Source organism: Arvicola amphibius, chromosome 1, assembly GCF_903992535.2.
Source record: "Arvicola amphibius chromosome 1, mArvAmp1.2, whole genome shotgun sequence".
NCBI classification, from domain to species: Eukaryota; Metazoa; Chordata; class Mammalia; order Rodentia; family Cricetidae; genus Arvicola; species Arvicola amphibius.
The window spans coordinates 98,903,342-98,921,547 of record NC_052047.1 but is presented as its reverse complement, the minus strand read 5'-3'; the positions used below and the strand labels follow the sequence as shown (position 1 = coordinate 98,921,547).

Here is an 18,206-nt window from a genome sequence, read left to right as displayed (position 1 = left end):
GCGCACGCCTTTAATCCCAGCACTCAGGAGGCAGAGGCAGGTGGATCTCTGTGAGTTCGAGACTAGCCTGGTCTACAAGAGCTAGCTCCAGGACAGGCTCTAAAGCTGCAGAGAAACCCTGTCTCGAAAAACCAAAAAAACAAAACAAAACAAAACAAAACAAAAAACCAAAAAAGCCAGAACTAAAATAGTTATCCCTTCCAGTGGCACTCCTGTGTCTGCTGGCCAGACTCAGTTCTGCCCCGGAGCCTTTATCTAGGCTAGCCTGAGAACCCGGAAGCCCCACTTCCAGCCTCTCACACACGCACCCCCTGTGGGACAGCTACCTACCTGGATGGATGATGATTTAAAGATCTTAGCCAGATTGTGGTGGTGCATGCCTTTGATTCCTGCAGAGGCAGGAGGATCTCTTGAGTTTGAGGCCAGCCTGGTCCACAGAGTGAGTTCTAGGACAGTCAGGGATACACAGAGTAAACCCAGTCTCGGAAAAAGCAAAATAAATAAAAATAAATCTTGTCCCAGAGCAAAGCTGAGTGCTGTGTGACGCTGTAGCCTCTCTGTGCTTTACGCATATCACACGGACGTGTGCGCGCACACACACCCTACACAGACACACGTGTGCGTGCGTGCACACTACACAAACACATGTGCGCGCACACACACAAACACGCACACACATGCACACTACACAGACACACACGCATGAGCTACTTCACAGCACCGACAGCCACAACGCCTTCATCAGCGGAACAGCACATTGACGCTGCAGAAGGGGCACCTTCTCCAGCAACCCCTCAAAATCCCCTTGTGCCTCCAGGGTGCTCCCAGAATGCTTAGAGAAGGGCCCACACCGCCTGATTTCCTCCACACCTAGGGCGTCCAACCTCTAACATGTGAACAATTGTATTCATTCCTTAAAAATGGGGACTAACAGGGAGATAGTGGTTCAAGCCTACCACCCCAGCACTTGTGAGGTGGAGGCAGGAGGATCACAAATTCAGGGTCATCCTCCACTGCATAAAGAGTTGGAGGCCAACCTGGGCAATACAGTAATAGAACATGTGAGCCAGGCAATGGTGGCGCACACCTTTAATCCCAGCACTCGGGAGGCAGAGGCAAGAGGATCTCTGTGAGCAACAGGCAGGGCTACACAGAGAAACCCTGTCTCAGAAAAAAACTAAAGAAACCTCCCCAAATTCAATACTTTGGGTCTGGAGAGATGGCTCAGTGGTTAGAGCACTGGCTGTTCTTCTAGCACCCACATGGCAGCTCACACTTGTGTGTAGCTCCAGTTCTTGGGGATCTGACACCTTCACACCAACCCACCTAAAGTTAAATAAATTATAAAATAAAAATAACAAAGTTGAGAATTTGCTTTTCATGTTCCAGGCCCTATGCTCTGTTAACAGTGCCTCAGAGTTAATTACTAATTAAGGGCAGTACTCCATTGTGTAGATGTACCACATTGTCCTAATCCATGGGAAGTAGAGAAAGACAAGATCTCCTGAGTAAATTGGGAGCATGGGGACCTTGGGAGAGGGCTGAAGGGGAGGGGAAAGGCAGGGAGGGGAGCAGAGAAAAATGTAGAGCTCAATAAAAAATCAATAAAAATAAATTAAGTGGTAAAATGTCCCACAGACCCTGAGCACCATTTCCTCGCTCTGATTTATATTTCAATTGCATTAACGTTTTGCTGCCTTACAATTATTATTTTGTTGTTGTTTTATTTTGTTTTATCGAGACAGGGTTTCTCTGTGTAGCCCTGGCTGTGCTGGAACTCATTCTGTAGACCAGGCTGGCCTCTGCCCCCAGCGGGCTCCAATTAAAGGTGTGTGCTGCTATCGCCAGGCAGCTTGTTTATTTTTGAGCTAGGGACCCGCGGAGCCTTGGTGGGGTCAAATTTGTAAGTAGTTGAGGGTGACCTTGAACTAATTCCTAGTTCTCCAGGCCTCTGACCTGCAGGGCTCACAGGTGTGCCTCATCCACAGCATTAAATTAGATTAGATTTAGATTAGTTTTTTTTTTCTTTTCTTTCTTTTTTTTTTTTTCGAGACAGGGTTTTTCTGTAGTCTGGGCTGTCCTGGACCTCACTCTGTAGACCAGGCTGGCCTTGCCTACACTCTGTAGACCAGACTCAAAAGAGCTCCACCTGTCCGTCCCAAGTGCTGGAATTAAAGGCGTGTACCACCACCCGACCCTAGATTCGACTTTAATTTATTTACTTTTTCCCTTTTAGATCCCCACACACAGCCCTGTATGACCTAGGACTCGCTATGTTGACCAGGCTAGCCTCAGGACTCTTAGAATCAATCCTCCTGTCTCTTCCTCAGAATTAAAGCCTCTGCTACCCACCGGGCTTTATCGGTCATCCTATTGACTGCTGAGAGATCTTGAAAGTTGCCCAGGCCAGCCCTTTCTAGCCTTCTCCTCCAGTTCTCTCCTGACCCGGCCTGGACCCCTTTCGGACTTATTAGAAAACTGGGGGAGATGTGGTTCAAGGTGCTCTGCAGGCGATGCTGATGCTGGTCTGTCCAGACCCCTAGTGAGGGTCCAGCCTGAGGTGACCGCTGGAGTTGCAAGGCTGAACTATTTCCGGACCCGCAACAGTCTCTGGGGAAATCGAGGCAGGTGGGAGGAGCTTCAGCCGTGGGCGTGGAAAGTGCCCTCAGTGAATTCCGGGAGACACGGGTAACCCCGCCCCCTGTGACCCCGGCAGATCCAAGAGGGCGTGGCACCCCGATGCTTGAGGAAGGGTTCCAAGGCTCCGTCCCGTGGCCAAGGTTCCGGGTCCCCACCCCACCCCCGTCGGGCCCACGTGGCTGCCCACCTTCCTGGCTGGTGTCACTGCCTGGCGCGGAGCTACCACTTCCCCTGTGGGGGACCTCCTGGGTTTCCCCTCAGAAGGCAATTTATTAATATAAAACGCGAATTCAGACTGCTTGGGTGTTGAAAGGCATTTTTATTTATATTTTTGAGGCAGAGTGTCACTACGTAGTCCTGGCTGTCCTGAAACTCACTCTATAGACAAGGCTGGCCTAGAACTCACAGAGATCCACCTGCATCTATCGGCCTCCCAGCGATAAATGCAGGTGAACTGTACTTTTAAAGATATGTTGGGGAAAAAAAAAAGATATGTTGGAGACGGGGAGGGGTCGATGCTTTGATGTAAAAAACAAAATAAATATATTAGGACAACCTGTAAAAAATATTGATAACAGTAATAACAATGAATGAAAAATATCCTAAAGTAAGGACCCAAATGTTTGGAGGCTGAAATTCCATGCGGTCCATCAGAAGGGGTGCAGAAGGGGAAACTGAGGCCTGGAGTACGCTCTTACTCCGCCCCCTCCCGCGAGCCGCGGACCCACAGCCGGGTTGTCTGGTGGCGTGGTGGAGCCCAAACCCAGCAGGCCTGGTGAACCGGGATGTCGCTTGTCCCGTCCTCTCCCTTCCCCTCCCTCTCCGGACCTCTCCCACGACCGGAGAGGAAGTGGGAGAGAAAAAGACACCGGGGTGAAAAAGGAAAACAAGAAATAAAGCTGGGTTGGATCCGCGCTTCCCGACTCCCCACCTCCGTCCTGCTCCGGGATTGCGCGACACTCCGGCGAGGGTCCGGGTCCACGCCCCACCTCAGCCGGGCCAGCCAGCCGGCTGCGGGGAAAATTACAAGGCCTGGAAAACAACCGTCCTTCCCCGCCCCTCGCCAACCCCTTCCCCGCGCTACGCCCCTGGCACAGCCGGGTGGAGGCGACTGTTTTATGTAATCGCGGGGCGGCAGGTTTGCTGGCTGGCTGCAACGGTGAGGGAGGGACCCCCCGAGCTGAGCTGCCACCTCGGGGCCCTGCAAGCCTAACCCTGGGGGAGGGGTCCCTGGCACGGCTTTGGGTAAACTGAGGTCCAGATGGGAGTAGATGGAGACCCGACTCTCTGAAACAACCTAGCCATATTTGCAAACAGCTCCCCCTCCTCTTGGGTTCGTCGCAGTTTGGGTAAACTGAGGCTTATGGTGGGGGTTGGGGGCCCCGGAACTCAGATGCAGGCTCTTGATGTTAGCAAATACCCTCCTTCCTCTCATGGGCTGCTTGTACTTCTTGGGTAAACTGAGGCTCAGGGTGAAGGTACGGAAAGCCGAGAGCTCCGAGGCAACTTCGCCGTCTTTGCAACAACCCCATTCTTCTCCCTCCAGTCCCTTGCAACACTTGGGGAAACTGAGGCCCAGCGGAGGGCGATGAGGAATCGTGCCATCACCCTGGTGGCCCAGGAGAGAGGTGTGGCGGTAGAGGACCGTCACTTCTTCGCCTTCCCTTCAGCTCCCGGGTCCAGCGCGCCCCCCACGCTCCAGCAGTGGGTCCTCCGGGTGCGCACCGCGCTCCCGCCCCCGCTGCCAACCCGCCCCACCCTGCCCCGGGCGTCGGGGGCACATCTCGCGCCCCCTGCACCCCACCCTGCGCGCACAGGCTGGGGCTGTTTATCTGCGGCCCCCACCCCCTACACCCGAGGGGCCCCTCTTGCCCGCCCCCAGCACCCCGGGGTGCTCCGGGCCGTAGATAAGCCAGCAGGCTGGCACGGCGCCGTGCACGGGGCGGAGAGGTCACGGGCTTGCCAGGGGAGGGGCCGATGGGTCGGGGCTGCGCCCCCCGCCCGCCCGGCACCCCCAAATCCCTAATCGCAGCCGGATCTGCTCTCGCGGCGCAGCCCCGCGGGACGTGGCAAGAGCCGACCTGCAGAGCCTGTTCTAGCCGCGGCGGCCGGGGGGGCGGGCTGGGCGTGGGGGTGCCGGAGCTGCGGCACCTTTAAGACGAGGGAGGACCCCTCTTGCCCTCGGACAAACCAGGAAGGGAGTCGCGAGCATCATACGGGGCTTTGCGTACTGTACGGCTACTGTAGGGGCAGTGACGCCGCCGCCCGCCCGAGCGAGGTCCGCGCCGCGGGCAGCCCCGATCGCGCGTCCTCCGGGCCCGGGTCCCCGAGAGGTAAGCCGCCCGGGCTGAAGGGGAGCCCTCTCAGACAGAGGTGGGTTTTGTTTTTGTTTCTTTCTATTTTTTTTTTAAATTTCCTTGCAGGGTGGGGACGCGGCCGGGGGCACAGTGCGCACTCGGAGTGCCCGAAAAGAGCGGAGACGGGCTGGATGAGGGATCTGGGGCGCCTCCGCAGCTCCGGGGTTCTAGAAACCAGGGGGTGCCCGCCTACAGCCGGAGGCTAGTGAGGGGGAGCTACGCCCGGGTCCCTCCGGGGCGAAGGGCACGAGCCTGCGCTCGCTCCCCTCCTCCCAACTCGGGCTGCCCAGCCTCGGGGCTCCGGGCGCGCGGGGCGCGGGGGAGGGGAGCCGGGCCGCACCGCGGGCGGAGGTGGGGGCAGAGGGGCGCGTCGCGTGCTAAGTTTGCAGTAGGGCCCGGGGCGCGCGCCGTTCCCCTTTCCGAGTGGTCGTGGGCAGGCGGGGCGGGGGGGGGGGGCTATCCGGGACTGCGCGCAGACGTTGGAGTTGGACGCAGGATGGAGCTCCATGGGGGAGGGGGAGAGGGGACTGAAAAAACAGGGAGGGGGGCTTTGCAGAAAGAAAAAAAAAAGCGAGAGGCGGGGGGAAGAGGTGGGGTGTGTGGGGGGGGGGTGTGGGCGCGGCCTCTCTCGGTTCTCCTGGGCGCTGTAGTTCTTTCTCTTACCTTCCGGGCTTGGCGTCTCGTAAGGTGGTCAGGGAGTTTGGACTACAAGTCCCAGAGTGCTCCGCGGTGCCACCGGTCAGGGAGGGGCGTTGCAGAGGAGGGGCGGTGAGCGGCGGACCAGAGGACCAATGGGAGGGAGAAGCCGTCCGGCGCGGCGCAGTATGAGGGTGGACCCCGCGTCGAGGGGCGGGGCCTTGCAGGAGGGGCGGAGCTTCCGTGGCTCCCTCGCCGGGGGCCGGTGGCGGTCCCGGCTTCCGGCTGCCGCCCCTCCCCTCCTGTTGTGTAACCGTCCCTAGGCCCCCCCCCCCGTTTCGCTATTTTATTTTTTTCCCCCGTTTCCGTTTAGTTCCGGACGCTCCGGGACAGGCAGAAAGGTTCCTCCGCAAGAAGAGACGTTCCCTCCCAGGGGGAGGGTGTGGTGTCGGGGCCTCGGGGCTTCAGGCGAGGCCGGGGATGCGCGGCCTGGCGCGGGCCGGGCGCGGGGGAGGTGACGGGCGGACCCAGATCCGGGGTAATTTGCATCGCCCTCCCCCCAGCCCGGGTGGGGATTGGCCGGGCGGCGGCGGAGGGTGGCGCGGGGCCGGGCTCAGCGTCGCCCGCCGGGGCTCGGAGCCGCCAGCCCGCCGCAGCCATCGTCACGGTCGCCGGGGCCCTCGCGCCGCCCGGGAAGGAGGTAGGAGCCGCGCGGCCTCGGGGCCGCCGTCCAGTCCCTTCCTTCTTCCCTCCCTCCTCCTCCTCGTCGCCATCACCACCACGTGCGCCCCCGCCGCCGTCCTCACCTGGGCCTGGCACCCAAGGGTGCTTCTTTAGTGGCGGAAGTGAGAGAGAGAGAGACAGATGGCTTCCCTGGTTCCCTCCTCTCCTTTCCCTCCCTTTCCAAGCAGACCTACTTAGCTCAGCACCCGTGAATCACTAAGCCCAGCACCCATGGGTGACAGACTTGGCGGAAACCCTGTGTCTTCCCCCCCTCCTTGCCACAGCTGCTTCCCCCGGCGAGGTTGTCTCCGGCCTCCGATGTCAGCAAGCCAACCCCCCACCTTCCCCCAAGCCCGGGCCCAGGGCGTCACCCTGAGTGGCCGCTCCCACGCTGAGGAGGGGGGAGCCCCCCCCAGGCACCAAGCTGATTACTTGCAATTGGCAGGGCTGTGGTGGGAGAGGTCCCCAGGCCTTCCCTCCCTCCCTCGGCTCAGGCTAGGCCCTAGATTGCAAGAGGGTTCTCAGCCTGGGGACGTCTGCTCATCCCAGGGTCACCTCCCCACGCCACACCTTTCCCGGAGGGACTCCAGTGACTCCCCCGGCTAGGCCCTGGCACCTCTCCGGGGCTGGGCTCGGGGCTCTGTTTACCGGCAGGCATCGCTGTGGAGACGGCCTGGAGGAGGGAGGGAGGGGGCAGCCTGGGCTGGAAGACAGGCAGGAAACAGGATCCAACCGGGACACTGAAATTTTAATTTGCTGGTCACTTTGGGGGTGGGGGTATTTATTATTTAGTTGAAATTGGCCGTGGCCGAGGCCAGGCAGCTCTCGGTTCAGGAAGGAAAGTCATACACCTAGGGTCTCGGGCGTTTGGGGACACTGAGGCCAGAGAGGCAGAGTCCTGTGTGGCCTGGTGTGGGGACGGTTTCTGGGCAGGAGTGCCTCGTCCTTGGTGGCTTTTGGTGGAATTCTGTTCTTTTCCTTGAGGCTGTGTGACCTGTAATTCAGTCCTTGTCACACAGAAGGAAACCCAGGCTTGGAGTGAGGAGGGCTCTGGTAAGCGGGGGTCTTGGAGGCCAGAGGGACAGGGAGGCACAGGGGATAGACTCAAGGTCATGTCCCTGGTGGTCCTCCCCCTGAGTGTAGGGGTCTTCCCAAAAGTCCCCTAGTGTTCCAGGGGATTCTCTTCCAAGAGATTGGGAGGCTGGTGTCAGGGACTGGATGCCGTAACTAACACCTGTCACGCTTAGGGATCCTGCCCACAATGACATTGAGCCCAGAGAGGGACAGTGAGACTCCAAGGTCACACAGCTGGAACCCTAGTCTGTCCCCTGGTCCCATGCATCTGCCACCCTGGGGACTGGGCACACGGTGGGCAGTGTATATCTGGGTTCCAGGTTCACAGTGCCACAGTTGCACCCCTGGTCCTCAAAGCTGCTCATCCCCAGGGCCTGATGTGCGGAGGGCCCACAACTCTTGTCTCAGATCCTTAACCCGTTGGGTGTCTGTGTGTCCTCGGGTTGGGTTTCCCCGGGGTCTGCTCGGGGCACCCCAGGGTCTTTGCCACCTGAGCCACCCTGGCCTTCCCCCGGCACAGGCCTTGCAGCGAGCCAGGAGAGCAAGCTGAGGCAGGGTCTGCAGCCCACCAAGAGGGCCAAATTCCCTCTCTGCCTCAGTTTCCCTGACTGTGTCCTCTTCCCTTCTTCCCGCCGCCAACCTGAACAGGTTTGGAGGGACTGGTGGGCGGGAGCAGCTCTGCCGTCCTGAACTGGCAGGGGGACCCCAGTCCTGCCAGCCCCCCAGGGTGTTGTTGCCCCATAGCTCCTGTGAGGCCAGCCCCTGTGCCCTGAGCTCCCTGGGGGCTTTGTCGGGGGAGGGGAGAGGCGCCCTGGGAAGAACGAGTTAGGCAAGACCAGCCAGGTTCAAATTCCAGCTGGCTCTGTGGCCCTGGGCCCTGGCCTCCCCTCTCTCTCTGATCTAGTCCCCCTGTGTGTTGAGGGAGGGGGCCCCGGTGCCAGACCCCCTCCCAGCAGTGTCCCCTGTCCTCAGATGGGATGAGGGTGGTCAGCTCTCTCCTGCACTGTCTCAGGGTCCAGCCTCCTTTTGTGTCCACCCTGTGGGATCTGGATTGTGGCCTGAGGCCCGGTTCCTCCATCTGTCCCCTCAGCAGGCTGGGGTTGGGCCACTCAGTGGCCCTCCCCACCCACACCTTTCTGGTTTGACGGGAAATAGGCCGGGCCCACCTTGAGCCAGTAGGGAGGTGGCGGATTCTTCAGGCCCCTGGGCCAGCCAGGGACCTTCTGGGGAGCACTTGCAAGTGGCTACAGGTGGCAGGAGAGTCTTGCCAGGCCCCCTTAGACTTGCTTTTGGAGGGCATCCTGGATAACAGGTGCAGCTAAGCTCGGTTCTGCCTGTTTAGGGTCCTTTCTGTTTGTCTTGGTTGCCCCCAGCAGCAGGGGCCTCACCTCTCCAGGGCCGGGAAGGTCTTAGTTTCCACTTGGAACTAGGCCTCACTTCTGGCTTTCCTGGATGAGTGGCACTCGGAGCGTGGGAACAGGGTGGGCCTGGGCCCCACCCTGGTGCTGGGCTCCCCACAGGCCTGCCTGTCCCCGCCCCCACACTCACACACTTCCCACTGGGCCGGCTGCCTTCCTGCCTCTGGCCCTTTAAGGCCCCCGGGCAGGAAGCCCCTCCCCATTATGGCAATAAATGCACAGTAAATGGCGGGGCCTGAGTGAATCTTGCCTGGCCCTCTGCTGCTGCGGGTTGCGCCCCCAATGAATTCCTGTCCAATTAGACCAGGCCAGGCGGGCTCTGGCATCAGGTCAGGGCACTGTAACCCGTGGGGACCAATCCTTGCAACACAGGCTGGGGAGGGGGCGGGGGCCATGGGGCAGGGGCCTGGCGGGCTGTACCTGCTGCCAGGCTTGCTGTGTGACCTTGGGGTGGCTGCCCTCCTTTTCTGGGCCTAGTGAAGGCCACGGTGAAAAGCCCAATGGTCCCAAGAGGTTGATGGGCACACCTGAGCAGGGGTGCGGTGTGCGACCTCAGTCCAGAGTCCCCAAGGAAACTGAGGCCCAGAGGGGCGTGGCCTCTTGCAGGTGCTCAAGCGGGAACCCTGGCAACCTCATCTGTCGCCTGGCCCTGCCCCAGGAATGTGGAGTAAGGTGGTGGGTGGCAAGTTTTCCGCCCGGTCCCCTTCCCAGAAGCCCCCTCTTTCTTCCTGAGGATGGGACCTGGAGGCCAGTCCTAGCCTTCACCTGTGTGACCTTGGAAAGACCCCAGACTTAGGCTTCTACCCCTTCCCCACCTCCAGACCCTTGCCTGAGCGCCCTTCCTCAGCCCCTGGGGCCCTCACGGGTGCTGTGTGGCCATGGTTATCTGCACACCTCTCTGAGCCTTCAGAACTGTGGAGGAAAGCTGGGAAGGGCCACAGGTAATCTTAGGTTAGAGGAGAGGTGGGACCAGCAGCTGTCCCCTGGTACTGGGTGTGTCAGCCTGCCAGGTGGGTGGAGCAGGGTGTGGGCCTGGGTCTTTGGTTCATCTGACCTTTTGCTTGACCCTACTGTATGGTTGGCCTCAGGAGAGGGTGCCCCACCTCTCTAACCCAGAAGGGGCCTGCCAGGGCCTGCCCCTTGCCCGGCCGCCGACTCAGCACAGAAGAGCCCCAGAAATCCCACGGAGGCAGGCACAGGCAGGAACTCTTGTGTGGGGACCCTAGTCATTGTTGGGAAGGTCTCCCTGAGGAGGGACGTAGGCCTGGAGCTGGGCAGCCTCAGTCTCTTCATGGTTGACCGGTGTGCTTCACAGGAGCCCAGCGGAGGTTCTTGGCACCCTGTGTGCCCCAGGAGCTATGGCTCCTCACCTGAGGCCTCCAGAGGCCCAGGGCGTGGCGAGGCAGGTGTCTGCTGGGGCCCTGGGTACCCTGTCACCTTTGTGGGGGGTGGATGTGATATGGGGCTGGCGTCTGTGGCCCCATGTCTCCAGGCCTGGCCCAGCCACGACCCACAGGCTGGAGCCTGGAAGCCTTCACACTTAAAATAGGGCTCGGCAGCCCCTGGCCCTGGAGCACAGCGCCTGGTGGGAAGCCAGGGTGGCCGTGCCCAGGGCAGCAGCCAGGCTGACTCATTTGGACTTTTTCAGGCCCTGGGGGCCCCTGTAGGGACACTTTTGAGCCATCTCCCGAGGAACCTGGGTCACCCTGGCTGGGGGTCATCTTTGGGGTCACATGCCCCCTCTCTGTGGCTGGCTGTGGCTGGAGGGGACAGGCTTGGCTTGCCTTGTTTGCCCACATTCTCCCTAAGGCCCAGGGCCAGACAGCAGGTGGTGGGAGGGGGTGGAAACCACCAATGGGGGCTCCTCGAAGCTTCCCAGGGCTATGCCTTGGGTACCCCTCTGGCCCCCTAGTACATACAGTCACATCTGAGTCGTCCCTCCACTGTCCAGGGTGTGTGTGTGGGGTTCTGCTCAAGCAGCTAGCTGGTGGAGCGGGAAGAGAGGGTGGGCGGTGGCCAAGGGGCACAAAGGAGTCTGTGTCACCAGCTACTCTTGTGAGGAGAGACCCACCATGGACGGTGCCTCCCTCTTGAACCTCTGGGTGAGCGCCAGGCCAGGCATGGGACAGGAGGGGCCCAGAGGCCTCAGGAAGCTGAAAAGGGTGCAGCTTGGGCCCTGTCCCTTCTAAGGACAGCGTGCAGTGGCCCTTGGCCCTCGAATGGCAGGCAGGAGGATCTGGAGGAATGTGAGCCTTGTTGGGTGGCGAAGGGCAGCCTGGCTCCCTGGAGAGGGCGGAGGGGTGGGGACAGCGCCAGAGGGTTGCACAAGGCCGTGGGCAGATGAGTCACAGCTGGGGGGGGGGGCAGAGACGAGGAGGGGTGGGGACGGGTGGGACAGCCTGATACCCCTCTGCCAGGGTCCTCCAGAAGTGGTTGCCCATTTGTCAGATGGGGAGACTGAGGCCTGGCACGTGCTGAGCGCCATCCTGGGGAACAACCAAGACAGGAGGCCCTGTCCTGTGGGGGGGGCGTGGCCTGGTGGCAGTTTGGTTTCCCTTGTTACTCACTGGCCTGGCTTCACTGTGGGGTCGTTGATGGGTAAGCTCCCTCTACAGGGCCCAGGTCTGGTCTGCAGGCACAGGGAGTCCAGCCATTCTCTGGTGACGTCTTCCTCTACCTGGGGTCCCTACGGCTGACAGCCGCCTCTCCCTCTCCCTGCAGGTGTCGGCGGGGAAGATGGCTGGCGGCGTGGATGGCCCCATCGGGATCCCGTTCCCGGACCACAGCAGCGACATCCTGAGCGGCCTGAATGAGCAGCGGACACAGGGGCTGCTGTGTGACGTGGTGATCCTGGTGGAGGGCCGCGAGTTCCCCACACACCGCTCGGTGCTGGCCGCCTGCAGCCAGTACTTCAAGAAGCTGTTCACGTCGGGCGCTGTCGTGGACCAGCAAAACGTGTATGAGATCGACTTCGTGAGCGCCGAGGCGCTGACGGCGCTGATGGACTTCGCCTACACCGCCACGCTCACGGTCAGCACGGCCAACGTGGGCGACATCCTGAGCGCCGCCCGTTTGCTGGAGATCCCGGCCGTGAGCCACGTGTGCGCAGACCTGCTGGAGCGCCAGATTCTGGCGGCCGACGATGTGGGCGACGCGGGCCAGCCTGATGGGGCGGGCCCCACGGACCAGCGCAACCTGCTGCGCGCCAAGGAGTACCTGGAGTTCTTCCGCAGCAACCCCATGAACAGCCTGCCCCCCGCCGCCTTCCCGTGGCCTGGCTTCGGCGCCCCCGAAGACGACCTGGACGCCACCAAGGACGCCGTGGCTGCTGCCGTTGCTGCAGTGGCCGCGGGCGACTGCAACGGCTTGGACTTCTACGGCCCGGGACCCCCCGCAGAGCGGCCCCCCGCGGGCGATGGGGACGAGGGCGATAGCACCCCAGGGCTGTGGCCTGAGCGGGATGAGGACGCCCCAGCCGGGGGACTCTTCCCGCCACCCACCGCCCCGGCGGCTGCCACACAGAACGGCCACTATGGCCGCGCCGGAGAGGAGGAGGCGGCATCATTGTCCGAGGCGGCCCCCGAGCCTGGCGACTCCCCCGGCTTCCTGTCGGGTGCAGCCGAGGGCGAGGACGGCGACGCGGCTGACGTGGACGGGCTGGCGGCCAGTACGCTACTGCAGCAGATGATGTCCTCGGTGGGCCGGGCGGGGGACAGTGATGAGGAGTCCCGTGCAGACGACAAGGGTGTCATGGACTACTACCTGAAGTACTTCAGCGGCGCTCACGACGGCGACGTGTACCCCGCCTGGTCACAGAAGGGCGAGAAGAAGATCCGGGCCAAGGCCTTCCAGAAGTGTCCCATCTGTGAGAAGGTGATCCAGGGTGCAGGCAAGCTGCCCCGCCATATCCGCACGCACACGGGCGAGAAGCCCTATGAGTGCAACATCTGCAAAGTTCGCTTCACCAGGTGAGTACGCGGGTAGGACGTGGGGGCGGGGCTCGACTCCTAGGGCCTCCCTGCATCGCCCACGTCGCCAGGCTCCAGAGAGAGGCCGCCTATTCTTCTGGTTGTTCGCTGGGATCCATCAGCCTCCACGATGTTTTCTCTGAATTTTTGTTTGTTTTTGTTTTTAAACCTATAGCTTTGGAGCCTGTCCTGGAACTCGCTCTGTAGATCAGGCTGGCCTGGAACTCACAGAGATCCGCCTGCCTCTGCCTCCCGAGTGCTGGGATTAAAGGTGTGCGCCACCACCGCCTGGCCTGTTTCCTCTTTTGGAGACCTGGGCTCCCTATGCAGATTAAGTGTGCCAGGAACTGGCAGACACCCTCTTTTCTCTGCCGCAGCAGTGCTGGGCAGAAAGTACGCCACCACACTGGGCTCCCCAGCCGGCCTGTTAGGCGCCTTCCAGGTACAGGAATGCTGTTGTGCCCAGATGGGCCAGAATCCCACCAGGCCACCAGCCAGTTGAGCACGGGAGGCTCTCTAGCAGAGGCCAGCTGTGCAAAGGCTCTGGGGCCTGCTGTTAGCTGGAGTCTCTGGGTCCGAGCCTTAAGGTTTGGAAAGAACTGGGAAGGAGTCACAGAGAGTTCAAGGGCAGGCCGGGGGCTGTTTGTGATTGGGTTTGAGCAGTGCAGAGGTAGTTCCTGAGCTGTGTGGACCCAGGGCAGACTAGACCTGTGTGTGGCAGGCAGGGGTGCAGCCAGGCCCAGTGACTCAGCTGTTACCCCCTGCCCTGGGGTTCCCCCCAGCCACGCCTACCAGGCCTGAAGAAAGAAGCCATTGTCCTAACTTCCTGGCCCCACCCGACCCCTCCCCAGAACCCCGGCCCCCTCCTCAGAGGGCAGGGGTGGAGGGTGAGGCAGGGCTCCAGTGCCCAGGAGTGCCAGGTGGGGACAAAGAGCACCACGGGAGGCGGTTGCTTTAGTGGGTGAGACTAGTGGTGGGGAATCTCCTCCCCGGGGAGTGGCCTGGGGGACCCTGGGCCCCTCCTTCAGACTAGGCTTTGCAGGGACCAGCTTGGTGGAGCCTGGGCGACCAGCTGCCCCTGCACTCTCCCTTCTCACCAGGTGTGCACCTGGGCTCCACCCAGGCTTGGGGCTGGTTCTTTCTTCCCCACAGAGAAACTGAGGCCCAGAGAGGGGTGCCTAGTGAGGCCTTTCCTCCCATGGCCTGCATGCTTACCCCTTCTCTGGGGCCTTCCCCGCCCCCACCCCCAACCGCCCCCTCCAGGCCTGGAGCCCAGGGGCCCCTGTGACTCACAGTGAGCATTGAGTAAGCCAGGCCTGTGGCAGCCGGGGCTATAATTACCCAGGCCGGGGCTTGGGGTGATGAAACCGGGGCTGCCTCCCACCCCCTCCCTGCCTCTGTGTGGCCCCTGTCCTGCTGTGCAACCCCAGGCCACGCAGTTTCCCCTCTGAGCCTTCTAGGGAACTCTTCCATACACATCTGGAAAATCGTTAACCACTGGTGTGCCGGGGGACAGCTGAAGAAACCCCCAATAGTTGATGTAGATCTTGGGTGGGAAGTACAGAGGGTAGGGTGGGATTCCCCTCATTTATGTTCTATTGGTACAACTGAGGCAGAGACAAGGGTCTGGTGCAGAGGGCTGGTGGCCATGTCCTTATAGCGGTAGGGAGCCATGGAGGGTGCAGGGATGGTGGCCTGGGCTGTGCCAGAGATGGAGCCCAAGCAGGAGCTAGGTGCCCAGGGTTTGGCAAAGGCAGAGGGGCCATAGGGACTGAACAGGGGTTATCGCTCCTCGTGTTGTTGGAAGATTACATGGGGAGTCCACGCCTCAGAACAGGACAGACAGAGTCAGCAAGTGAGGGGGTGGGAGAAAGTAACTATCTCAGTGAGTGCACCCTGGGCTCCGCGGGGCTGTGGTCCTGCCCGTCTTCCCAGCACCCGGCTGTGTCTCAAGTACAGGGGCACAGAAGGGAAGCTGTGGTACAGGGTCACTGTGAGGGTCGGGAGGCCCCGTAGGGTGGCCTGGGGTGCTGCTGTCTTCCACGCATGTATTTGAGATGTAGTACTTTCTTTGAGACAGGGTCTCTCAAGATGTAGACCAGGCTGTGACAGAACTGACTGTAGCCCAGGATAGCTCCAACTCACACAGAGCCACCTGCTTCTGCCCCCTAGTGCTGGGATTAAAGGCGAGCGCCACCACCGCCCGGCTGGCATAAAAGTCTTTCTGGGCCAGAGCACCCATAGCCCTGGGCTCCTTCTCCCCATGGCATTTTCAGGGCCTGACATCCAGCAGGTGCTGAGTAAATCAGTACTGTTGTGCAAAGGGGCACACCTGTGCTCGCCCGCTTCAGGAAAGGGAAGGTGACTTGATTGAGCTTAGCGTTTTCCTGGGGTTGCACAGCAGTGTCCCTTCGTGCGGGCTTTGGGTGGGGCTGGGGTCTCCGGGTGCCTGCTGACCGTGCCCCCACCCGCTCGCCCGCAGGCAGGACAAGCTGAAGGTGCATATGCGGAAGCACACAGGGGAGAAGCCGTACCTGTGCCAGCAGTGTGGCGCGGCTTTCGCGCACAACTACGACCTGAAGAACCACATGCGGGTGCACACGGGGCTGCGGCCCTACCAGTGCGACAGCTGCTGCAAGACCTTCGTGCGCTCCGACCACCTGCACAGACACCTCAAGAAAGACGGCTGCAACGGGGTCCCCTCGCGCCGTGGCCGCAAGCCCCGCGTGCGGGGTGTGCCCCCCGATGTCCCCGCTGGGGCCGCTGCGCCCCCCGGGCTCCCCGACACCCCGCGCAATGGCCAGGAGAAGCACTTTAAGGACGAGGATGAGGACGAGGACGAGGCCAGCCCTGACGGCTCGGGCCGCCTGAATGTAGCAGGCAGCGGTGGCGATGGTGCAGGTGGCCCTGCCGTGTCCGCTGCAGAGGGTAACTTTGCAACCTGACTCGTATTCAAAACAAACCAAAACCAAAACAAACTAAGAGAGAAGAGAGAAAAACCACACCCACCCTAGCACCGCCGCTGTCTGTCCGGACGCCCTCCATCCATCCACGCGCGGACCTGTGTGCGTGTATATATCCATGGCCGTTGTGGGCACGCCTGCCTTTCACAGATTCCTAGGACGTGGCCGCACCCGCTCCCGTGCCCCTCGCCCCTGTCCGCGTGGGGTCCCACCCCGGGGGCCTCCCTGCCTGCTCCTGGCTAAGGTGAGGGTGATGGGGACCCCCAGGACAGGCGCCCGGCTTCTTGCTGGTTGGTTTTAGGGGTCTCAGACAGACCTTAAATGCTTTCTGTCCACTGTGAGTGGACGTTAAAATGGTCCCCGGCTCCCCACCCTCCTTCCTCAGGGCACTTACTAAAGAGGGGGGTGTCCCCTCGGCCTCCCTGCTCCCGCCCCGCCTGTGGCCTCGCACCTCTGCACACCCCCACCCTGGCCACCACTGACACACAAGTCTATTTATTCCCAAGCCTGGGTGGCCGGAGCTGGGATTTGGGGGGCCGCCGGGGTCCCGCCACCTTCTTTCATGGCACTTACACCTGGCGGGGTCCTCGGGGCCACTGCTCAGGGCGACCCCCCGATCCTCCTGTCTCTGCTAGCCTGACCCCGCCCCATGTTCAGAGATTGAAAATTCGTCTTCACCCCGCGCCCCACTTTTTAAAGCACTTTTTAGATCTATTTCCCCTTTTCCTCCTTAAAGACAGTTTATATAGAGATATATATATAGAGAGATATATATAAAATATTCTTTTCCTCAGAGGAGCAGGCAGCAGTTTTGGGGGGAACGTAGCCAAGATCAGAGGGAACCCCAGGGACTCAGGCAGGGACAGGGGAGGGGGCAAGAGAGGCCACAGCTTAATGTCACAAAACAGCAATAAAACCCCAAGATTTTACTAAATACGAAGGGAAAACAAAAACTTTAAAAAAAAAAATCAGCTAAAGCGGCGACAGCCACGTGGGGATCTTGGCACTTTGTAACTGAACGGGTACTTTTCATTCTTAACTTAAAAAAATGTTTACAAGTTGCGCCCAGCTTCTATGAAAAATTGGAGAGAGAGAGAAAGAGAGAGAGAGAGAGAGAGAGAGAGAGAGAGAGAGAGAGAGAGAGAGAGAGAGAGAGAGAGAAAGCAGTGGAAAGTAACTAAGTCAATTTATTTTTGTATAAAATAAAGAAACCCAACCCATTGCTCCGGCAGAATCCACGTGTGTTCCCGAGGCTCAGGGCGGGGAGGCCAGGACGCCGAGGGAAGGGACCCAGGGTCCCCGAGTCTGCCAGGCCCCCCTTCCCCAGCCCAGTTGATTTTTCTCTTGTCTCTGTTGGAGACCACAGGCCTGGGAGCCAGGGCCGCTGCCCCTTCGGCTCGCCAATTTGCTTCCCAGCTCAGGGATGTCCCCGAGAGAGAGAGAGAGAGAGAGAGAGAGAGAGAGAGGGAGAGAGGGCTGGTCCCTGGCCAGCCAGACCCCACGACTCCTGCCCGGCCCCCCTTCCCGTGTGGTAGTACCTCCTAGGCACCCCCTTTACTCAAAGGCACTGACTGTAACCCAGGGGCCGGCACCTGACCTCCCACGCCCCCAAACTCTGGCTCCCCCCCAAAGGCCCGGTGTGACCGAGCCACAGGCCACGGACAAGAGCCAGGGTTGGGGACGATGCTGCCGGGTGCCGGCATGGGTGGAGGTGCCCTGTGTGTCTATTGACAAATGTCTTGTTCTTTGGCTCTAAAGGGAAGCTCGATAAGAAGGCGGATTCCAGTCTCTAACAAAGAGGTTTTCCTTTTCATCCCCTCCCATCCCGTGAGCCTCCCCCCCAAATGTCTCAGGATCCCCCCTTGGGGCCAGCCGAAGGGGCAGGCCCAGGGGCGGGGTGGTGCTGGCCTCCCTTGCACCCCACTCCCATTGAGAGCTGTCCCGGGAACCGGGCTGTGGCCAAGCAGGGCCCAGCAGCCCCCACTGCTCCACCCTTGCAATAAAACCAACCTTAATCACATGTCATCCTGGCCAGTGGCCACCAGACTTGGGGCGGGTGGAGCCCTTGGGGACTGTGGTGGGGGGTGCCCCATAGCCCGCCAGCGACAACGCAAACCCCCTTGGGAATTGCACTAAACCCTTGCCCCCAGCTCTGCGCTCAGCTTCTGCCCACCCACACCCACCTTGCCTTAACCGCCAGCCCGTCCTGGGGGGCCGCAGCCACCGCATGGGCCCATCGCCGGGACAACCCCAAGGCCCGCCCCCTGCTCCCCATATTGCAATCACACACTGTATATAGAATGTGGATCGATTTTTACAAATTTTTATTTAAATTAAGGCCGTGATAAAAGTTGCCAAAGAGAATTGTGGAATTCACTAGAGGTTTGAGCGGAGGGTGCTGTAGAGAGAAAGGTTTTTGGTTGTTTG

At 60.6% G+C, this 18,206-nt stretch overlaps 1 protein-coding gene across 4 annotated transcripts; it reads left to right on the top strand.

Annotated features, from left to right (window-relative positions):
• The first annotated feature begins 3,674 nt into the window (after positions 1–3,674).
• On the top strand, positions 3,675–17,227 carry Zbtb7a (zinc finger and BTB domain containing 7A). Of its 4 annotated transcripts, none has more exons than XM_038336684.1 (3): positions 3,675–3,799; positions 11,570–12,816; positions 15,299–17,227. In XM_038336684.1, exons 2-3 carry the CDS (start codon positions 11,585–11,587, stop codon positions 15,759–15,761), a joined length of 1,695 nt encoding a protein of 564 aa, XP_038192612.1. In that variant the 5' UTR covers positions 3,675–3,799; positions 11,570–11,584; the 3' UTR covers positions 15,762–17,227. The 4 variants fall into 4 exon arrangements, with proteins under 4 accessions (XP_038192612.1, XP_038192603.1, XP_038192596.1 ...); XM_038336675.1 differs by lacking the exon at positions 3,675–3,799 and adding an exon at positions 4,658–4,973; XM_038336668.1 differs by lacking the exon at positions 3,675–3,799 and adding an exon at positions 4,659–5,013.
• Positions 17,228–18,206: the final 979 nt, after the last annotated feature.